General features: G+C 32.7%; 4 protein-coding genes and 1 non-coding gene across 5 annotated transcripts; 3 read left to right on the top strand and 2 right to left on the bottom strand.

Moving 5' to 3' along the window:
* The first annotated feature begins 2,694 nt into the window (after positions 1–2,694).
* LOC126655612 (heparanase-like protein 3) lies at positions 2,695–5,780 on the top strand. The gene is made up of 9 exons (XM_050349853.2): positions 2,695–3,128; positions 3,221–3,257; positions 3,338–3,521; positions 3,622–3,770; positions 4,054–4,284; positions 4,364–4,553; positions 4,649–4,774; positions 5,049–5,148; positions 5,225–5,780. The coding sequence occupies exons 1-9, from the start codon at positions 2,877–2,879 to the stop codon at positions 5,609–5,611; spliced, it is 1,656 nt and encodes a 551-aa protein (XP_050205810.1). The 5' UTR covers positions 2,695–2,876; the 3' UTR covers positions 5,612–5,780.
* A 43-nt stretch (positions 5,781–5,823) lies between these two features.
* LOC126655619 (probable anion transporter 6, chloroplastic) lies at positions 5,824–13,340 on the bottom strand. Its single transcript, XM_050349862.2, has 15 exons — positions 12,814–13,340; positions 12,500–12,645; positions 11,824–11,923; positions 11,513–11,565; positions 10,622–10,696; positions 9,983–10,063; positions 9,539–9,600; positions 9,018–9,085; positions 7,988–8,103; positions 7,772–7,808; positions 7,242–7,337; positions 6,950–7,091; positions 6,784–6,836; positions 6,441–6,527; positions 5,824–6,348 (listed from the first exon to the last, which is right to left on the bottom strand). Exons 1-15 carry the CDS (start codon positions 13,198–13,200, stop codon positions 6,247–6,249), a joined length of 1,605 nt encoding a protein of 534 aa, XP_050205819.1. The 5' UTR covers positions 13,201–13,340; the 3' UTR covers positions 5,824–6,246.
* Positions 13,341–15,517: 2,177 nt separating this feature from the next.
* LOC126664330 (codeine O-demethylase-like) lies at positions 15,518–17,762 on the top strand. Its single transcript, XM_050356682.2, has 4 exons — positions 15,518–15,899; positions 16,110–16,357; positions 16,956–17,283; positions 17,413–17,762. The coding sequence occupies exons 1-4, from the start codon at positions 15,660–15,662 to the stop codon at positions 17,647–17,649; spliced, it is 1,053 nt and encodes a 350-aa protein (XP_050212639.1). The 5' UTR covers positions 15,518–15,659; the 3' UTR covers positions 17,650–17,762.
* A 154-nt stretch (positions 17,763–17,916) lies between these two features.
* On the bottom strand, positions 17,917–17,988 carry TRNAE-UUC (transfer RNA glutamic acid (anticodon UUC)). The gene has a single exon. It is a non-coding gene; the product is annotated as a tRNA-Glu (tRNA).
* Positions 17,989–18,572: 584 nt separating this feature from the next.
* Positions 18,573–21,181, top strand: LOC126665758 (jasmonate-induced oxygenase 2-like). Its single transcript, XM_050358653.1, has 4 exons — positions 18,573–18,858; positions 19,152–19,399; positions 20,308–20,635; positions 20,786–21,181. The coding sequence occupies exons 1-4, from the start codon at positions 18,631–18,633 to the stop codon at positions 21,020–21,022; spliced, it is 1,041 nt and encodes a 346-aa protein (XP_050214610.1). The 5' UTR covers positions 18,573–18,630; the 3' UTR covers positions 21,023–21,181.
* Positions 21,182–21,946: the final 765 nt, after the last annotated feature.

Here is a 21,946-nt window from a genome sequence, read left to right as displayed (position 1 = left end):
TAATTATTCAACTAAGCTTTAGCTATCAAACAGACAAACACTTCTCTAAATTCTAAATTAGAATCAATGGATTAGGTTTATCAAAATGGGTACTGATGTTAGTTAAGCTACCTCATCATAATGAAATCAACAAGAGGATGCTTCATATCTTAAGCTAATTAGTTAGCCAACGACCAATGCAGTCGACCCAACTTTTTGAATAGAATACATTTTCATATAGAGCATTTGTCAAAATATCTTCTTCTAAAAAAATTTGCAAAAAATACTTCGGATTTGAAAATTTATTTCTCATTTTCTTTTTGAAGATTTATAAAAATATTCCTTTTTTTTTAAACTATTATAGAAACGGTTTCAAAATGTGTTTTTAGAAACCATTTGAAACTATATTGAAACCTTTTAAAATTTAAAATCGTTTGAAATTGTGTTTTTAGAAACTCTTTGAAAACATTTGAAACCCATTTAAACTATTTAAGAAACATTAAACCGGTTTCGAATTATGTTTTTAGAAACCATTTGAAACTGCAGAATAAAAAAGTAAAGATTGAGACGCCTGCTGAGGTATGACTAAAAATTTGCGTTTGAGAATTAAATTTTGCAAAAAAGAAGTTAGGTATTTTTTGAAAAATCCATATCATATCTCGTTTAAAAAGTCCATATCATATCATAAACCCTATATTTGTTCATGGGCGGGTTTTCCAGTCGGATTCAATTGGGATCTACTTTGTTTGAAAACAAACTCAAATCTGATTTAAGTTTGGTTTAGATTTAACATTTAATTTTAAAGTATTATCCATATATTAAATTTATACATTGTTCTGTACGAATTTTTTATGAGACATATAAAAATTTAATAAAAAATACATATCCAAACGTACAAAAAAGTTTAATAGAGACTCAGATTCAATACGTATTCAAAATCGACCTAAGTTATTGATATAACAGTACTTTCTTTTAGACTATTGAAATAGTACTGTTGTTACGTTTACATTAATCAATAAAATTAAATTTTCATGTAATAAAATCGAAATAAAAAAATTAAAATATTTCAGATTGTTTATTTTTTTAATCATCAAGACTTGTATTTCATTACGGATATAATTGTTATTTGCATAATGTATTATTTGATGCCAATTTTAAAAATCAAATTAAAAGGCATTTTAATATCTGTTGAATGAGATTACATCCAAATTCAATAGAGTTTCAAGTTTGGCTGACCTATGTCTATACATAGTATCATATAATTAATGGAAAAAGAGTGATTGGTGCTTTGAACCTAAAGAAAGATATTAGATATTGGTGAATTATCAATAATTGAATATCACATGCTTCTCATTTTTATGATACCTTTCTTCTTTTCTTTCCTTTTTCGATTTTATAGACACAGTACTTATGTATGTTATATTTTGGTGCTAAAGTTTTAATTTCAATAAACACCCGACTACCAATGAGTTATAGTTCAAATGATATGTGTGATGAGCATCATTCAGTTAGGTCATGGGATTAAAGTCGTCTACAAACGCCACAACTCCCCCCATTTATATGATTAACACTAAATGTTAAACATGTAAAATATTGAAAATTCAATAAATGAATCGTAATTTAACTAGTAATGAAGAATTAGACGGTTTTTACATTTAATAATTCAACAATCTATGATTTTTGCGCCCTTTTTCGAATAAATTGAACCGTTTTTTAACCTTAAAGAAAAACCGAAGTAGATTTATCTTCATTTTGTTGTCGAACCGAGCTGGTTTTATAATTCAACAATCTGTGATTTTTGCACCTTTTTTCAAATAAACTGAACCTTTTCTAAACCTTAGAGAAAAACCGAAATAGACTTATCTTTATTTTTTTGTCGAACCGAGATGGTTTTGAAAACACTGCCTAAAATAAATAATTCTAGAAAAAACTGTCCCGCAAAAATTTATTTTTCTTTTTGGCACAAAAAAATTAAATAAGACCAATTTCACAGTTTTAAATAAAAAAAAACCCTTTAAATTTGGAGTTTTACCTAGTTCTACTTTTCAGCTTCATTTATACATCAAGCTTTAATAATTTTTGTGCATCTTGATTCCAATTTGTACACCACGCTTTAATAATTTTCTGCTATCTCAATCAACGGATAAAATAAATGAAAATATTAATTTTAAACATATTATAATTTTATTTAAAATTACAAACTTTATCTTATATAATATTTTGATGAGCAAAATAAACTTTTGTTGAAAAACTTTCTTAATTTGTGACCACAAAGTGGATCCCAACTTTGAAGTTCACCCATCTTCAAGATTGGTTTGGTTGGCAACTTGTTACTTTCTTGAAGGAAAGCAAAGTCATGAGCGTTTCTTTGAATGGAAAAAACCTTCTATTTTTCTAACCAACAAAGCCAACGTCTACCAAAACTAAATAAACTCTTTAATTACCATTTTATTAAGAAAAAGAGACATTTCATAAGATTATTTAATGAGTAATCTAATTAAAAGACTATGAGTCACTTAACAAATAAAATTATTATTTATTCAAAGAATTTAATTTTATATATATCTTCTAGACTAGACTATGAATTATGTAGAACTTCCAAATATAAAAGAGCTCTAAAATTAAGTAAAAACAAAAGTACTATAAGAAAAATTAGGCATCTTAGTAGCTTGTAATAATAAGTTATAGTAACATTGAAATAAACTCCAAATCTTTATCCTTAAGCTTTTATTGCATTAATCTTATATTCGGTGGGCCATTTAGCTTCCTGTACTAGAATAATACAGTAACCCCCACCTCCATTCTTCATTCATGCCTACTAATAACACTTAACCCATTTTTCAAGAAACAACACTAATTTAAATCTTCAACTCGTAATCTTTTCTTGAATCCAAATCATGGGTTTTCAATCTCTGCTAAAAGGGTACTATTTTCTGTTATTTATTTTCAGTTATGTCACCTCTCAATCAACTGCTGTAACTCTGGTTGATAAAAATATAAGCACTATAGAAGGAAGTGTGTTCATAGATGGGAAATCTTCCATTGCAAAAACTGATGAAGATTTCATTTGTGCAACTTTGGATTGGTGGCCACCTGAGAAATGTGACTATGGAAGATGTAGTTGGGACCATTCTTCTCTCATTAATCTGGTATTTTTCTTGTAAATTTTAGTATGTAATTTTTCAAATGTGTAAAACTAATACGTTCTTGATAAAATGTGTTTTTTTTTATTTAAATGCAGGATCTTGATAACAACATTCTGTTAAATGCTGTAAAGGGTACGTATGAGCTATAAATCTTTTTTTCTTAATTAGCAAATGGAGCTAAATTTTTAATTTATTTTTGGGTTATGGTTCAGCTTTTTCACCATTGAAGCTGAGATTAGGAGGAACTTTGCAAGATAAAGTGATATATGATACTGATGAGAATCATGAACCTTGCAACCAATTTGTTAAAAATACTACTGAGATGTTTAGTTTTACTAAGGGATGCTTGCATATGGATAGATGGGATGAATTGAATGCATTTTTCAAGAAATCAGGGTATTCATAACTATAATTTCTTATATTTGGAAAATTTTCAATTTTAATTTCTAGTAAGTGAAAAATTTATTGTTCAATTAATTACTCTGTTTTATTTCAGGGCTAGAATTATATTTGGATTAAATGCTCTTACTGGCCGATCCATACAGTCCGATGGTTCTGCAGCTGGAAATTGGAACTACAGCAATGCTAAATCTTTCATAAGCTATACTGTTAAGAAGAATTACTCTATTTATGCTTGGGAGCTTGGTAAGAACCAAGAACACTCTTTATTCGTGCTCATTATTCATGTCAAGTTGAATTGTTGTACGGAACCAGAAACGTTGAATCGGAAAATAAAAAACAGAAAAACAATATTTTTCTTTAAGAGTATGTTATAAATATAAAGTGAAGTTCTGGAAGCGTTTTTGAAACAGAAACAAAACGCCGATATATAGGACTTGACAAGTTTCCGTGCTACATAGATAGTCATGTATTGGTGTATGTATGCTATGTGATTTACAAATGGGACTTTTTTTTTTCTGTTGGCCAGGGAATGAATTGTGTGGGAGTGGAGTAGGAACTAGAGTAGCAGCTGATCAATATGCTTTAGACACAATCTCTTTGCATGATGTAGTGCAAAATATTTACAGTGATATTGAACCTAAGCCATTAATATTATCACCTGGAGGATTCTTTGAAGAAAATTGGTTCAAAGAGTTCATCAACAGAACAGGAGATAATGTAGATGCCCTCACTCACCATATATACAATCTTGGTCCAGGTATATTTTGTTAAAGACTTCTCTAAATTGAGCAACTCAGGTTCAGTATGACAGATATTTATTTTAATTCATTTCTCAGGATCCGATCCACGTGTCTTGGAAAAAATTCTTGATCCATCCTATCTTGACAACGCAATTGATAGTTTTAGTAAACTTGAAAGTACCCTCAAGAGTTCTGCAACTTCAGCAACTGCATGGGTTGGTGAGTCAGGAGGAGCTTACAATAGCGGCCGAAATGGTGTTTCGAATGCTTTTGTGTATAGTTTCTGGTACATCAGATAACATTTCCACCCTGTTTCATTACGGAAATTTTGATAACATGCTATATTGAAGATTTTTAGTTCTCATAGCTGATGTTGAACAGGTATTTGGACCAGCTTGGAATGTCGGCAGTTTATGATACAAAAACATACTGCAGACAGACATTAATTGGTGGAAACTATGGCCTACTCGATACAACTACCTTTGTCCCCAATCCAGACTACTACAGGTAATTGAGTACGGCTAGATATTTCCCATCCAAAGGTATATAACCAATATAAAAATTTAAGTGAACCAAAACTTATATTATACAATAATTTTTCGACTATTACATTTTTATTTTTGATAACACTTCTGAAACTGAAAATGATTGTACATTTTCATTATGATAAGAACTTAAGTGAAGCTAAAACTTATGTTCTATATTTCAAAATTCCGTTTCTATTTCCGTAAACGCTAAAACTTCTATAAACAATGGTGGTTCACTTTACTCTTTATTGCAGTGCCCTTCTTTGGCATAAATTGATGGGAACAAAAGTTCTCTCAACGAACTTTTCCGGGACGAAGAAGATAAGAGCCTATGCGCATTGCGCAAAAGAATCTGTAAGTGGTTCAACATTCTGCAAATATCAAACAAGTATTCCCAGTTCATGACATAACTAAATTCATCACCTTGCAGACAGGAATCACACTACTGCTTATCAACTTAGACAAAAACACAACCGTTCAAGTCCAGGTTACACTAAACAACAAAGGAGCATCGCATCATAATCACAGACATCACAAGCACAGATCGTTTATATCTCACAGGTCTAATAAAACAAGGGTCATTCAATTGCCTGAAGGCGCTGCAGCTAGCACAAGAGATGAATATCATCTTACTGCAAAAGACGGAGATTTACAAAGCCGAAGGATGCTACTTAATGGGAAAATTTTAAATTTAAATTCGGATGGGGATATACCAACTTTGGATCCGATGCATGTAAACTCGTCAGAGCCAATAACGGTTGCTCCATTCTCTATTGTATTTGTTCATTTGCCATATCTTCTTCCTGCTTGCAAGTAAGCAGCAGGAGGAATGGAAAATTGATTCCTTTTAAATGATCTGATCAAATAAGAGATAGAATACATGCAAATTATGAGATTACTTGTACATTTTGTGAACTTGTAACCTAATACATTGTTGTAAAGTTAACATTTATCAGAAAGTGAATTTCCACCATTGCCATTTAAAAGTTAGTTTGTATTGTATAAAACACAAAGCAAAAGGTCAGTTCATGGACTGAAAGGAAATGATGAACATTGACGAAGCAAAAGGTCATACAGCTCTGCTAATAATGATACAAGTTACAACATAATGTTGTTGTCATGGTTCATTTACATAGTCGGGCGGCCAGCTTATGACTGAATAGATAAACTCTACAACATGCTATATAGAATTATGTATCGAACAATGCGTATATAGACTAACTATTACATGCTATACATCAAAATTCACATCATATAAGATGCAATGGCCATCTTTCTTGTTTTTTTTCTCTTTTTGGTTTTTCGGGTGTGCGTTGATATACAAAACAAGCCTAGTTAGTGAACAACATGGTCAATTACCAACAGATATGATGGATTGAATAGAATTTGTAACATCTTGAATGCCGTTCCACTTTGAGCACACGGAAAACCAAGCTAACCTCATGATCAAAACTATTCTCTTTTGGAGAAGTTTTGGGGCTCACTGCTTGCAAATGCCAACCATACTACTGTTCCAGTCAAGTAGAAGAAGATTGATGGAGCAAATAATGACAACTGCGTGATACAAATAGAAAGAAAATTACAGTTTATGAAAAAATCATGAAAATCTGAAGAAAGAAAGATAGTCGAGTTAGGAGACAACTTACACTCCATGAATGGGTTGAATCAAGAACAAAACCTGTTAAAGCAACACCTACAATTCCAGGTACAGCTCCAACAGTGTTTGTGATACCCTGAGTCAACATTATAAAAGGAAAAGCTTCTTAATATATTTTGGAAGAATATATGGTTCTTTAGATTGCCAATGTAAATAAAGCTTTAAGTTGGAAACTATGAAGCACCGATACGGGTACGGGTACAGGGAACGGTATTTTTTTTTCTTCAAAAAATAGGACACGGCTACGGGTACGGCCACCGGTATGGGTACGGGGAACGGCATCTTTGGCATACGCAAGAAGAATATGAGATACAATCTTACGTAATACGTACCAACAGGATACTTGCATATTCAGGAGACATATCTTGATGTGTACAGTAAAGTCCTGCTCAAAAGGAAAATACCAAATTATTCAGTCCACAACATATGTAGGACCACCAGCAACACTTTTGACGTTTCTTAAACTGAAGTAAATTCCAGAATGTTGTGGTTGATTACCAGACAGGGCAAAGCTTGAAAGGGCCAAGCCACCACTTAGAATCCCCACAATCTCCCAAGGTGGAAGTCCTAGGTCCACAGAGACGAGAGTCATGCACACAGCAGGAGACAAAAAGGAAATTGATTGGCAAATCTTCCGCACCTATGAGAAAATTTAAATAAACGAAAAGAAAAGCAAACACACAAAGAAAAATGTGATGATATTTTCCCAATTTTGTATTATTATAACTGATACAACATTTTGGATCAAAATTACAGATGTGTACAACTAATGTTCAGCAATTTTCCATACCGTAGTGGGTTTAACTCCATTTGCAATTAAGTTATCAGCAAACTGCGCAGCAATGTAAGTCACAAGAACTGAAGCCAAAGGTGGAAGGATGGAAACCTGAAATAGTTTGCAAATATTCACATGAAAATAATTCTTTGAAATTATTCAAAAAATTAGAACAATCAGAATATCAAATTTCTTGCCCATACCATGTTCAGACACTTAATGAAGAATAGCTTCTTAGGATTAGACTTAACAAACCACAATAGTGGATGGGTTAAACCATGCAATTAAAACATTCTAAAGTTCATCATGTTTATAATCAATGCTTGAATACATCAAATGGATGATTCATATTTAAAGAATATATCTGAACTAAATTGTATACAGCATATTGATGACCTATATATATGCAATGTTGAACCATGTAATGCTTGTAAATGAAAGGCACAGCATTAGACCCATTACTTTTATTTTCCTAGTCAATTTTGAGGCAATATTGTAAACATAAAGATGTAAAATTAAGAAAATTAAAGCATCTATAGACTTACCCCAGCAGCTTCTGTTAAATTTAGGTTCAGCTCCTCACTGCATCGCATATCAATTGATGAAAAAGTGTCCTCAACATTGACGAGAATTGACAAGGAAATTTTAGTATGCAGTATAAGGCACATGTTAAAAAGAATCATTTTGGATAACATTCTAGACAAGTGCTGAAAAGGAAAAACAAAGCCGGTTAAGAGTCTATAATAATCTAGTAAAGTTACCTAAAATAAGAAGGAAGCCAAGACAAACAAGTAAAGTAGCCCCAGCCTCCACAAAAATGAGCATATATCATCGCCCATACTGCTTTACTCTGGAAAAATGCTTTCCATGGTACATCCTGGCATAACAAAAATAACTGGAGGTTGGTACAAAGCAATGCAGAAGCTATATGATGTCAGCTTTCAATTTTTTGGGGTCAAATGTCAGCTTTCATTAGCTTTCGTTACACTAAGCATACCAAAATGCCCTTTATGCACCATAAGCTAGTAAAGAAATTCTGTGAAGGTTTTCCTGATCATTTCATACCATACTTCTAGATGAATTTCTAAACTATTTACTATTCAGAACTGAGGTAAATGTCTGTCTAGATCTATAAATATTCAGACTAAATTGAATAACTGCCCAGGAATGTATTGTGAATGCAATAAGCATAGAAGAGAGTCAGACAACCTCATAAACAGCAAAAGAACAAAGATGGTGATGAAAGATACAACTAAAAAATGAAAAAAAATCAATACAACGTGAAAAGGAATGAAATAAAAAAAATAAAGCTGGTTCATATATCTAGGACTATAGAAGTACTCATTTGCTAATGCTAAAGCCATAAGACCCTACAGTGACAAAACGTCCTTACAAAAATAAGAAGTTTACAGATGCAAGATTTTGGCAACAGTTTACAATCCCCTTTAATTCTGCACAATAGCCAAATCTTAAACATGTCTGATCATCACTTTTTATGAAATTGTAATAAATCAATGATAGAATAATTATATTTCCATAAATTATGAATAGAGATTCCAACACGTAGTATTTCGAAAGATGGATCATCGCACACAATAAAGGCCATAACTACTCTTATCAAGGTTAAGAAAATGGTACTAAACATCCAATTAAACTCAGCCATGTTCAATTGAAGTGCCCTATTTAAGATACACATTAAAGAGTAATCATAGACACCACACTTCAAACTTCAAAGCCATTTGCATACTTTAGAGGATACTGGAAGGAAGTAAAAAAATTAAAACATCATACCTTTAATGAATCACTCAGCTCATGAAGTGATGTATTCTGTGAGTTCTCCAAACTTTTAGACTTGGGTCCTGTTGGACACATTTACACAACGACCATCATACAACTTACAAAAAGAAGTTTAAGGAAAAACTGAAACAGACAAAAAAATTCTAGCAGGCAATCAAGTTACTACATATTAGTATATTACAATCATGGTTCGAGGCTTCAAGCTATTCTAGCACATATCTCCGATTCTCCAACTTCAAACGATAACGGAATATGTAAAGTAAGAGTCGGAGAAAGCATTTATTATTGACAAGGACAACTGAAAGCAAGAAGAAAGTTCCACATAATGTTATCATCAATCCATTTTTTTTAAAAGAGAAACATAGAGAGGTAGGAAAAAGACAGGTTTAATCATAAATTTAAAGCCAATTAGCTAGCCGACTACGCACAATCTATTACGAGAATTTTAAAAAAAATATAAAAAGGAATACTTTAATGTTAACTAAACAATAATAAATGAAAATAAGGGAACGCACTTGCCGTGGCAGCAGCAGCATTTAAAGCCTGTCCCTCTTCCACAGATTGAAACGTCAAAAGCCTTCAAAATATTTGGTAGCACCAAAAGAATAAAGTTCAACTCCGTCAGTTCTCAGCAACATAAATTAAATAATTTTATAATAAAATAACCAAAGCAAGCATCATATATCATGATTCAGAGCATAAAAACTACAAACACAATAAGTCCAATTGACTGAAAACTTTTGAGTGAGTAAAATCTATGACTAAAAATTGATAAAGATAAAAGGACTGACTGTAACTGATAGTCTATGCAAATGTATGGATAGTTTTTGGTCAATAGGACTTTTACATCGGAATATATATCAGGTATCTGTATTTGCAGTGCACCAATATGAAACATTTTTGTTCTGTGTCAAACATAGATAAGTACAGGAATTCATGAACTCCATGGAACAACTTACCAAGCTATTCCAAAGCAGCCAAAAATGTAAAATACAGATTCCCAACCAAAATTTTGAATGAGGGGAGGAGCCACAAGAAGCCTGCATAAATTTTCTTCTCTAATATTAGCAATGACTTTCAAGTAAAACCCAATCAGTTATTAAATTCAAACACAGTAGAATAAACTTGTCCTCATTTATATGTAGCAAACATCTAATTGATGTTTGCATAGTTTGCTCAACAACATTGATACTATGATTTAATGCTTAAAGATATTAAGTTTCTGAATAAGTACTTGTTTGGACGAATTTTAAAATATAGCACCAGCCAAAGCTTTCTCGGAAAGCCTAAGCGATAAAATGGTGCTCTTTAAAATCAAGAAGACCCCAAAAATAAAGTACCATGAATTTCAAGTATCATAGGGATATCAATAAAGTTTGCCCAACAACACTATTAGCATACAAAAGAGAAGTTTTTCTTCATTTCAATGCCGTTCAATAAAGGCAGATTTAGTTCCTCTTCTTAATTAACAAACTCATTAGTCAATGTGCTAAATGTTCAACTTGCTTCAGTTAACATTTATGTGCACAGTAAAATAAGTCTCAGTTTTTCTTCATGATAAGGATAGTTTTCAATAAGGCTGTGTTCACAAAACTTACCCAGCCACACTTCCAACACTAAGTCCACCAAAAACAAATGCTACAGCCCGTGAGCGCTCTTCTAAGGGTATTGACCTGCATGTGGTTTGGGCTTTATCAACAAGAGAAAAATGAACTACGCATATCAGAAGCTCATACTGGCAGCATAAAAAAGTATAGTTTATATGGAAGCAGGGTTAGTATCCATGATACAAAATCTGAAATAAATTTTTTGATTGAATAATGTCCTATTAAATGCGACAAAAGAAGCAATAGAGACTAGTTCAGCTTTTTTGAGTTCCATTTTATGTTCAAGCAAAGAAAACATTAATGGTCAAGAAATACAGGTTCTTGAGCAGAAAAGCAAATGGGTTAATTCCATAAAAAGTCATGACCTTTGCACGAATTTTCATTTTAATCACGACTTTTAAAAGTTGCCATATAAAACCACGACCTTTCATTTTTTTTCAAATCTATCATCAAACCAATTTTTAGTGTATTTTTGATGACGTGGCCACCATAATCCGGCAGATTTGAAAAAAAATGAAAGGTAAATTCACCGGAAAAATAGTCGGTGATAGATTTGAAAAAAAATGAAAGGTCATGGTTTTATATGGCAATTTTTATAAGTCGTGATTAAAATGAAAATTCGTGTAAAGGTCATGACTTTTTATGGAATTAACCCAAAGCAAATTAACAAAACAATACATACCTAGTCTATCTGAAAATGTGATGGACAAGGCTTAGACAAATGAAAGAGCAGATGATACGAATTTTTTTCGAGGAAAAAAAAAGTAAGGCCAATAATAAAAGAACAAGTGGTGGGCCAAATAGCGTGTCGAAGAGTATATAAGATAAATAATAATGTAAAAAAAATTAATATGAACATCACAAAATTGTTGTAGTACATGCCTGGCAATAAGGTCAGTTGCAGCGGACGGGGAAACACCTTCTCCTATACCAACCTAGATTCGGAAGAGAAAAATAACACTACATAAGGAATGCTTAAAAAGGAGAGATTTGATCAAAGTATCTTGCATGAGGCATGAGACTGTATATTAAGATCCAAAAGAACGTATTTGGTACACTGGAAATGAACCCAAAGTTCCTTATGTTACAATTTGTTGCACTTATCAAAAACATGTATTAAAACCTTCAAATTTGCGATGAACACAATTCAATTATAGAAGTCAGTTAAAAAAACAATTTTAACGAGGAGTTACCAGAACCCTTGACAATAAAAGTCCAGGCATAAATCCAGCAAGTAAAGGAACAAGTGCAGTTGCTAATGACCAAACCAATACCCCAATCTTAAGAACTTTCCTGCATGAGGAAATTATCACTATAAAGTTAAGGTAGATATGACTTATCGCACATATCAGTATATTCTAGAGCAAAGGAGAAAGGATAAAAGTACAAATTCAATGGAAAAGAAGCATATGTGTATATCAAATGATTATGTGATATCGCAGTTAACTGAAAAAATTGACACAAGAATGAATCACATTATTATCCCAATTAGTCCTCTGTTTTCAAGATAATTGAAGCTCATAAAGGTAACTATAGTGGTGGATGAAATATAGATATACTCGTACCAAATTCAAACTCAATTTTCAACAAAACTAACTTGTTATCTATTGTACAACTAAGAAAAAAAAAAAGACTGACTAACAACTAGCGCCCACTTCTCAAAAACACTCTAGTCACCAAACTTACGCACTTCAGTTTTGAATTTGTTTCAAAGCAAATGCAAACTGTATGTATCAATCTTCTGAATTCTATAAATGTATTTCTTTATTGGAGAAATGACATATTCTAAGACTAAAGGACCGTCAAACAAATGTAGTGCATATAAATATGAAAGGGAAGATATAACATAATAATCTACCATGAACTAACCTCCCACCGAATATCTTGGATAGCCAACCGCCGGGTAATTGACTGAGCGCATATCCCCAGAAGAAGGAGGATTGCACGAGTCCAGCCACAGATGCATTCCACCCAAACTGGTGAGACATTGGAATAATTGCAACACTCAAGTTTACCTGCCCAATTTAACAAAACTTAAAAGATAGTACAATTTAATATTCAACTAAAGGGAAGCTAATAACTAACAGAGCAAAGATTAAATAACCGCCCAGACCCCCCATTCAGAATATAAGCTGATCATTAAACTGTCTTAAAAAGATGATTTAAGAACCAAAAAAACTTACTTTGTCCATATTACAAATAACAAAAGCAAGAGAAGTGGCGCCAATAAGTTGATATCTTTGAGGAACATTCTTCCATGGAGGCCAATTTGAATCAAACCCCACTTCTTCTAATTCACTGATATCATTCCCCAATTGAGCCCCTGTCTTCTCCAATGATGCAGTAAGAGCATCAGCAACTCTCTCACTTTCTTTAACATTCTCCTTTCTTTTAACACTACACAAAACCCTGAATTTCAAGATTCTCGCGGAATGCAAATTCTTGAACCTGAGAGATGAGTTATTAAAGCAAGAAGCATGGGTTGCTGAATTTGTGTTTGTGGGGTGAGAAAGAAAGCAAAAGTTGTTTACTATCTTATTGTTATTACGAACAAGTGTAAATTTTGCCATTTTTTGTGTCTATACAAGAAGGGAAAATGAAGAGGGTGAATTTTGGTGTAATGTAAAGAATTTCTCGTGTAATGTGACAGGTGAAAAGAAGGAAGCCATGCGAAATTATGCAAGGACTGTAGCTGCCCACGCTGGACCTTTCTTCCTCAATTTCTCTTCTTCCTCATTTTTGTCACTATATTTGTTGTCCTGGGCTTTTCTTCTGTCTTCTTCTTTCTTTCACTAGCCCATTAGGCCCTAGATTTCTAGTATTTACTCTATTTTTATAACCAACAAAGGTCTATCTGTTTTTTATGACATAAAACAAAGGTCTATTTAAACTGGCTAATAATCACCGACGGTCCTCGACTTTTACCCTAACCTTTCGTAAACCCCCCAACCTTTCAAAAGCTTCCCTAAACCCCCCAACCTTTGTGGCGGCGCCATTCACGACCCTTATAGACGAAACTACCCTTTTGGTTTTGGCGGCTGTCCTTTTTTTTGGAAAAAAACAAATAGTGGCGCCACATGTTAATTGACACGTCATTTAATGTCAAAATAAAATTGAAACACCCAAAATACCCCCTAAAAAATTAAACCAAATCAAATTTACTTAATCAAACCCAACCCACGGTCAATCCGCCCGCCAACCCGAACCACTCACCGCACCCGCCGCCGACCCATCGGAATCTGCTCTTGGAGAGCAGATCTGAATCTGTTCTCCAAGAACAGATTCAGATCTGTTCTCCAAGAACAGATCTGAAATCTGTTCTCCAAGATCTGTTCTTGGAGAACAGATGCACATCTGTTCTCCAAGAACAGATGTGCAGAAGACGAGCTGCTGCTCGTCTTCTGAAAAACGGAGAAGACAAAACGGAGCTCGTCTTCTCAAAAACGGAGCTCGTCTTCTCAGGGAAGACGAGCTGCTGCTCGTCTTCTCACAACCGGAGAAGACGAGCAGCAGCTCGTCTTCCCTGAGAAGACGGTCGTCTTCTCAGGTGAGAAGACGACGAGCTTGGTCGTTTTCTCACCTGAGAAGATGACCGGAGGCGGGTTCGGTTGTGGTGGTTTGGTTTCGATAATTTAGTGGTTTGAATGGGTTGATTTGCTTTGATTTTTTATTTTTGTTTTAATTAAATTTTAATAGTTGTAAGGGTGTTTTAGGTTTCTTCAATTTTTTTTAGATATTTTGCCTCATGTCAGATGACACGTGGCGCCGTCTTTTTTTTTTAGAATTGTAGCCGCCAAAAAAAGACGGCGCTTAGGGGTATTTTTGTCCATAAGGACCGTGAATGAGCGCCGCCATAAAGGTTGGGGGGTTTAGGGAAGCTTTTGAAAGGTTGGGGGGTTTACGGAAGTTTAGAGCAAAGGTCGAGAACCGTCGGTGATTATTAGCCATTTAAACTCGATAAAAAGTATCAAATAAGGCTAAATTCGCAATTTCAAAAACAATCACCCTCAGAGTTAATATTCTAGCATGTTTTACCCCTTCGACATCAATTGGAAACTTTGAAGTTAAATGGATAAAACGAGTCAATATATCAAATTTGATGATTTGTTTGTTCAAAATCACAAACTTTGAGCCAAGTTGAAAGGATAAAATAAACCTTCATTGATTTTTGAACTTCCAATAGTATGCTAAGGTTACACAATTAGTGTGATAAATCGGAGTTGAAACATAAAATTTGAAACCCGTAGAATCTTATTTTAGGTGCTCGAGTTTGGAATCAATAGAATGAGTAAAACATTTACTTTAATTTGGCTTAATGTGAGTATTTATATAAAAAATCTAAAAAAATTTAATACAACGTAAGAATATTACTATAAATAAATTTAACTAAATAAATAAATTAATCAAATTTCATTTAGGTTAAGCATGTATTTTGATGTTTAAACTCAATTCGACTAGGTTAAATTTGAACTCGAATTCAATATGAGTAGCTAGAATTTAATTTTTTATTTTTTTTAAATTTGTCTAGCTTGCGAATTGACTAGATTCGACTCAATAACATTTAAAAGATCCAATTTATATGGATTGATTTAAAAATCTTAATCAATAATGAATGGAGCATAGCCCAAGTTATATACTAATTAATATATAGTAACCACAGACAAACATGGCGGATCTGGCTTAGCCTTGTTGAATTCTTTCAAAGATTGGCCGGCAATTATATCTTAAAAATGCAGCTTATTTTCTTTTTTATAATAAAATAACAAATTGTGTCAATCATTGTTCATAACATAAGCAAATTGCCAAACGACATTTAAGCATTCTTTAAAATGTGAAAGTAAACTACAAAAAAACAAACCACAAGAAAAGAAAAATGAACTAAAATTAATAAGTTGTGGATCAGTATATATGGTAAAATTATAAAATAATTTAATCATATAAGTTACAGTTCTAAAAGAGGAAATCCAACTTTGCTACCAATCACTAATCACCTGTATTCACTGATTTCATATTTTGTTGGGCGTGAAAAATGGCAACAGAACTCTCAAAGAGTGTTGAAGCTATGTCAATGGCGGATGAAGAACCACCGTCAGCATATATAGTCAAAGGATGCAGTTTTGCACCCTCAGATTTGTCTTCTTCTTCATCTCCGTTTCCGGTTATCGATATCAGCCTTTTCTCTTCAATTTCTGATGATAACACAAACACTGAGGTTCAATCTGCTCTGCACACTCTAAGATCAGCTCTCACCTCCACCGGATGCTTCCAGGTTTTAGACTGATGAGATTGTTTTTGTTCTATTATGATCAGTTGGCTTCTGCTATATTAGGTTTTGTCGGGCAACTATAAGTTTTTTTCTTTTTTCGTATATGCTATTGCTATAGTTTTGAAATTTCTACTAAATTCGTGTTGTCGTTGACATATAATGTAGCAGTGTCTGTAAAAATATCCCTTTTATTGGTTGTGAATGTGATTTCAGGCAATAGGACACGGAATGTCGGGTTCATTTCTGGACAAGATACGAGAAATGGCATGTGAGTTTTTCGAGCTTCCAGCAGAAGAGAAGCAAAAATACGGCAGATCTGCTAATGAAAGTGAAGGCTATGGAAGCGATATGGTAGTTTCAGAAAAACAAGTTCTTGACTGGTCTCATCGCCTTAGTCTTAGGGTATTTCCTGAAGCTAAAAGGAGGATTCATCTTTGGCCGAAAACACCAGCTGATTTCAGGTTATTCATTATAACACTACTGCATAATATGGCAATGGTTACAATGCTAGCTTAATTAGAAGTAATTTTACAACTGCTACAAGTAATTGTTCTGCGTTATAAAAAAGAGTTATGAAGTTTTTTAGTTTTGTAAAATTAATAAAATTGTTTCAGTAACAAACAACCAGTCAAAGATGTATTTTAGCGGAGTTAAAATTTAAGATGATAATATTAGCAGGTTTGCTATTGTTTATTTAGTAGTAGTATTTATCAACAATGGTTCATTTTGCCTTTTGAACTTGACACAAAAGATTAAATAAGATCAAACTTGTGACTTTGGACAATAACATCCTTAAAATTGACGATTTGTCTCGTTATACCCTTTCAGCTTCAATTTGTACATCGTGCTTTAATAGTTTTTTGTCACCTCAGCTCCAATTTGTACATCTATTTTTCTGTCGCCTCACCTGAGTGGTAGAAAGGGGGCTAACAGACCAATTTTGAAGGTGTTTTTGTGAAAAACGACAAATGTGGCCTTATTTGATCTTTCAAGATCGAGGGACGAAATAACCTTTGTTATAGTATTATTCTCAAGAAGTATTGAAATACTTTCTTGCAGTGCTTTTTTGCACGAATATAGTATCAAGATAAAGGAGATGATGGAAATTCTGTACAAGGCCATGGCAAGATCACTAAATCTGGAAGAAAACTGCTTCTCCAGCCAGTTTGGTGAGGCGTCACTAATGCAAGCAAGATTCAATTTCTATCCGAAATGTTCAAGGCCTGATTTGGTACTCGGTGTCAAACCTCATACTGATAGATCAGGCATTACGGTTCTGTTGCAAGATAAACAAGTTGAAGGTCTTCAAATCTTGGTTGATGACAGATGGGTTCGAGTCCCTGTAATTTCTGATGCTTTTGTTGTCAATCTTGGAGATCAAATGCAGGTATTTTTATTTTTCCAAGCTAATTAATTCTTCATGGTCATGAACATTTTATTATATCCAAGCCGGATTAAGTAATCGATTCTCAAATACTAGATTGTTTCTTAACCGATTCTTATATGAAAAATGCAGATAATGAGTAATGGAATATTCAAAAGTCCGATGCACAGGGTGGTGACGAATACGGAAAGGTTGAGGTTATCAATAGCATTATTCCATGAACCAGAGGTGGAGAAAGAAATCGGAGCTGTGGATGGACTAATTAGTGAAGAAAGACCAAGATTATACAGAAATGTGAAGAATTATGGCGCTATCAATTATGAGTGTTATCAGAAAGGAATAGTAGCATTAGAGACTGTAAAACTCTAATACTATGTGATCACGTTTTAATTTGCTAGTTCTATTTATTTTCTCTAGTTATGTTGTGTTGAACTTGAATCCGTATTTATCAGATATACAGATAGCTATGGTTCTGTTGTGAATCTTGTGATTACTTATTAATAATGTCTTCATTTGTCTCCTGCTGGTTTACCAGATGAGTAATGAAATTTTTTATTGTTTTCAAGAAAAAAAAAGTTAAAAGTCACGACTAAACAAATTTTGATTCCAAATATAAGAATTGACGAATAAAAAAAATTCCGATGCCGGGAATCGAACCCGGGTCTCCTGGGTGAAAGCCAGATATCCTAACCGCTGGACGACATCGGATTAATGATACAATGAGCTTAATGCGACATATTCTCAAGAATATACGGCCGTGTTACATGTTATTTAACTAGCAAACAAATAAGTTACGTTTTGATACTAACAATGAACAAGTTGTCTTTGAGAAAAAAAAAAATAAAACAACAATGAACAAGTTGTTTGTATTTTAGTGCTTTAAAGTTTAAGCTACTATTTCACATTTCATCATTTGTACTGAATAATTCTCAAAAATAATGGACACAGCCATTTTTAAACATATAATGAATCAATTTTTCAAAGGTAGAGGACAACTAAATAATTCTAAACTTTGTGCACAACATTGGGAACAATTTTCAAAGTAAATTGTAAAAAGGTATTTGGATTTCTCTATGTGTCATTTTTGGACTTCTAACTTAAAATAGTCCTATTGAACCCAAAGCAAAACCTATATCACTCCGCACCTAATATTCTCCGATGTTTGTCTTCCACAAATTTACAAAGCAGAAATAAATTGATTTTTTATTTAATCAAAACATAAAATTACTTTAGTTAATTTAAATAGATAAAATTAAATTTCATTGGTCATGTCAACCAAATTTATGCACGAAATCCTTTTTTTTTCTCTGTCTTATAAAACTATATCAGTTGTATTATGGGCACTGTGGAATGATCCAACCAATCATAATGTCTAAGTATGTTCAAGAAATGTCAATTGACGGGGATGAACCCCCTCCAAGATTTATTATCAAACAAATTCCAAATCCTAATCCTCCATTAACTTCAATTCCTATCATTGATCTAAGTCTACTATCTTCATCATCTTCACCATATTCTGAACAAATACAAGAGCTTCAAAACCTTAAAGAAGCTCTAAGTTCTTGGGGTTGCTTTCAGGTTTCTATTCTATACATTCATTTTGTTAGATTTCTTGGATAATTGGTCTTGCAGGTATCCAAACTATTGCATGCACCAACTACGGATCGTATCCAAAACTGATCCATATGAGCATTTTTACCGGAAAACCTCTGTTGAAATAAAATTGAAAGTCAAAAACTCAAGTGAAACAAATTAAAATATGGTCACGAAAATGAAATAAAGCGACAATTTGGATTTCCAAGAAATTAGATTTGTCGTCAATTATTTGTTTTTTTGGCACAATTATTTGTTGACTATTGATTAAATTGCAGGCCACAGGTCATGGGATTTCGTGCATATTCCTTGACAAAATACGAGAAGTCAGTAAACAGTTCTTCGGACTTGCGACAATGGAGAAACAGAAGTATGGTCGGGCAGTGAATGATATTGAAGGATATGGAAATGACCCTGTTCTTTCTGATAATCAAGTTTATGATTGGTCCGATCGTCTCTTCCTTAATTTAATCCCACATCATTCTAGAAAACTTCAACTTTGGCCAACCAATCCAACTCAATTCAGGTACTTAATTGTAAACTTTTCTTTTCCTTTTTTTTTTTGGTCATTGTATACTGATAGATAGGAGTTCAAACTCATAATCTTGCGGTTAGGAAGTGTGCAAAAACTGAATCAAATAAAATAATCAAACCAAATTAAAATAATTAATTTGATCTACTTTTAAAAAAAAAATAAGTTCCCAATTTAGTTTGGTTGAGAGATTTAAAAGAATTGAGTAAAGAATCATTCCGGTCCCTAAATTTGTGTTTGGAATAAATTAACTAATATATAATCATTTGAATCAATTAAGGACGATACTTTAATATTGTACAAGTGAACGAGTTTAGGGACCTCGGTAATCAAATTTGGGAGTTAATTGACCTAAAAAAAGGAGTATTGTCCTTAATTGACCTATAAATATTATATCCTCTATTAATTAAAATAGTCAAGTATGAGTTAAGTGATTAGGATACATTCTGGGAAAATCAAACTTCCATCGAAGAGAAGCAAATGAAAGGCTTTCATAAAAATTCTCTGATGTACAAGTACAAGGACAACAATGACAGTTTTTTCATAAAATATCAGTTAGCGTAAATCGAACTAAAAATATTAAAATGGTTACTTCCGATGAGCTTGAAATACTTAAAAATCCCAGATAATTGTTTTGATTTACTTTTAAAAAATGAATATTTAGTTCGGTTCAACTTGAACTAAATGCATACCCTATTTTATATTTATATCTCAGGAAACGAATAAAGTATCGCCCGAGTTAAGTCCATCTTTGAGATTGTACCCATAAAAATTTGTTAGAAAAGTAAGTGGAAACTACTTTTATACTAGTTGAGATGGACGGATTAAATGTTAATAGTAAATCTTAATTACTTTGAACAATATTTGTACTGATTTAAGTATGATTGCCAAAAATCCTGCAGGGAAATATTGAGCGAATATTCAGAAAAAATGAAAGAAATGGCAGAGCTTCTACTTAAGGCTATGGCAAGATCATTGAATTTAGAAGAGAACTGTTTCTTGAAACAATATGAAAAACAAGAGCAAATGGCAGCAAGGTTTAATTACTATCCTAAATGTCCAAAACCAGAGTCAGTTCTTGGTGTGAAAGCTCATTCAGATGGATCCGCCATAACTATTCTCTTACAAGACAAACAAGTAGAAGGTCTTCAAATTTTTAAAGATGACCAATGGTATAAAGTTCCAATTATTCCTCATGCTCTTCTTGTCAATCTAGGAGATCAAATGCAGGTACATTATTTTTTCTAGGAGAAGCCAAATCTTTTCGATTTTTTATACACATATCCAAAACTTTTAAAATTTGTAAATTATCCAGTTTGGTTGGGCACCAAAAATAACAAAGAGAGTATTTTTTTCTAATTTTCTCTTCATGTAATGCAGATAATGAGCAATGGAATTTTGAAAAGCCCAATTCACAGGGTATCAACAAGTTCAGAAAAGAATAGAATATCTATTGCAGTATTCCACTTGCCTAATTCAGAAGTGGAGATTGAACCAATTCAAGATTTGGTTGATGAGAAAAGACCTCAACAATATCGGAAGCTCACAAATTATGGTGCTATCAACTTTCAATGCTTCCAAAGTGGAAAGATTGCTCTTGATTCTGTCAAGATCTGACTTTCACTTGCTTTTATTGTTAATACTCTTCTTTTCTTTTTTTAATAAATTGGCCTCAAATTCACATTTGAATTCTTTCTTTGACATTTGAAGTTGGTATCTTATGAATTGTAAAATTAATTACAATCATGAATTGAATTTATATTATTTCTACCCATAGTCGAGGAGTCACATAAAAATAAAGGTTTATTCTATATAAAATCACCACATTTACACGTTATTTTATTTTAATTATGTGTTTTAAAAAATGTCAAATAAAATCAACACCTTTCATTTTTTGGCAAATCTATTACTGATGAGAAAATCCGTTGTCTTTTCTCTCCCAAATAAATGTCCTAATCTGACTAATGCCCTAATTAACACAAAAAATACATTTCTCTTACTCTTTTCTTGTTGATTTCGTTGTCGAGTCAACAAAGATACACCAAAATTTCATATTCGTGATAGAATTGCAAAAAAATGAAAGGTGATGATTTTATTTGACACTTCTGATTCCTTCATCGTTACCGTATTTTTTTCACTGGTTTCGTTGTCGTCGCGTTTTTTCTGCTGATTTTTTCGTGGCATTTCTTCCGCTGATTTTTTTCGTGGCATTGATTCCCCAACGTCGTTTTTAGATTTTTTTTTTTAAAAAAATTAGTTTCTTTTGATAATTTAGATTTTTTATAAATAGACTATTGTAGAACTGTGATTTTTTGTTCATATAATTATTTGTCTTTCTTTTGTTCATAGATTTGTTTCTTTATTTTGATGTTATTGATTCTGTAAACAATGAATTAATTTATGGTGTATCTATGTTTCAATGTATTTCTGTTGTTTTTCTGGTGTATCTACGGTGTTTTTCTGGTGTATCTGCGGTGTTCTTATGATATTTTTGCTACATATTTCATACAACGAATTGATTTATGTTTTTATGATATTTTA

The sequence above is a fragment of the Mercurialis annua genome, linkage group LG1-X, assembly GCF_937616625.2.
Source record: "Mercurialis annua linkage group LG1-X, ddMerAnnu1.2, whole genome shotgun sequence".
In the NCBI taxonomy this organism is placed as follows: Eukaryota; Viridiplantae; Streptophyta; class Magnoliopsida; order Malpighiales; family Euphorbiaceae; genus Mercurialis; species Mercurialis annua.
This window is presented reverse-complemented; position numbering and strand designations above follow the sequence as displayed.

Excerpts from the sequence above, each read along its gene's own strand:
- LOC126665758 (XM_050358653.1), top strand. The coding sequence starts at position 18,631 with ATGATCCAACCAATCATAATGTCTAAGTATGTTCAAGAAATGTCAATT. Across the intron at positions 18,859-19,151 it reads GTTCTTGGGGTTGCTTTCAG|GCCACAGGTCATGGGATTTC; the intron begins GTTTCTATTCTA and ends ATTAAATTGCAG. Across the intron at positions 20,636-20,785 it reads ATCTAGGAGATCAAATGCAG|ATAATGAGCAATGGAATTTT; the intron begins GTACATTATTTT and ends CATGTAATGCAG.
- LOC126655619 (XM_050349862.2), bottom strand. The coding sequence starts at position 13,200 with ATGGCAAAATTTACACTTGTTCGTAATAACAATAAGATAGTAAACAAC. Across the intron at positions 11,566-11,823 it reads TTTTATTGTCAAGGGTTCTG|GTTGGTATAGGAGAAGGTGT; the intron begins GTAACTCCTCGT and ends TTCCGAATCTAG. Across the intron at positions 7,809-7,987 it reads TGGCTTCCTTCTTATTTTAG|TGAGGAGCTGAACCTAAATT; the intron begins GTAACTTTACTA and ends TATGCGATGCAG.
- LOC126655612 (XM_050349853.2), top strand. The coding sequence starts at position 2,877 with ATGGGTTTTCAATCTCTGCTAAAAGGGTACTATTTTCTGTTATTTATT. Across the intron at positions 3,522-3,621 it reads GCATTTTTCAAGAAATCAGG|GGCTAGAATTATATTTGGAT; the intron begins GTATTCATAACT and ends GTTTTATTTCAG. Across the intron at positions 4,285-4,363 it reads TATATACAATCTTGGTCCAG|GATCCGATCCACGTGTCTTG; the intron begins GTATATTTTGTT and ends TTCATTTCTCAG.
- LOC126664330 (XM_050356682.2), top strand. The coding sequence starts at position 15,660 with ATGGCAACAGAACTCTCAAAGAGTGTTGAAGCTATGTCAATGGCGGAT. Across the intron at positions 16,358-16,955 it reads AAAACACCAGCTGATTTCAG|TGCTTTTTTGCACGAATATA; the intron begins GTTATTCATTAT and ends ACTTTCTTGCAG. Across the intron at positions 17,284-17,412 it reads ATCTTGGAGATCAAATGCAG|ATAATGAGTAATGGAATATT; the intron begins GTATTTTTATTT and ends TGAAAAATGCAG.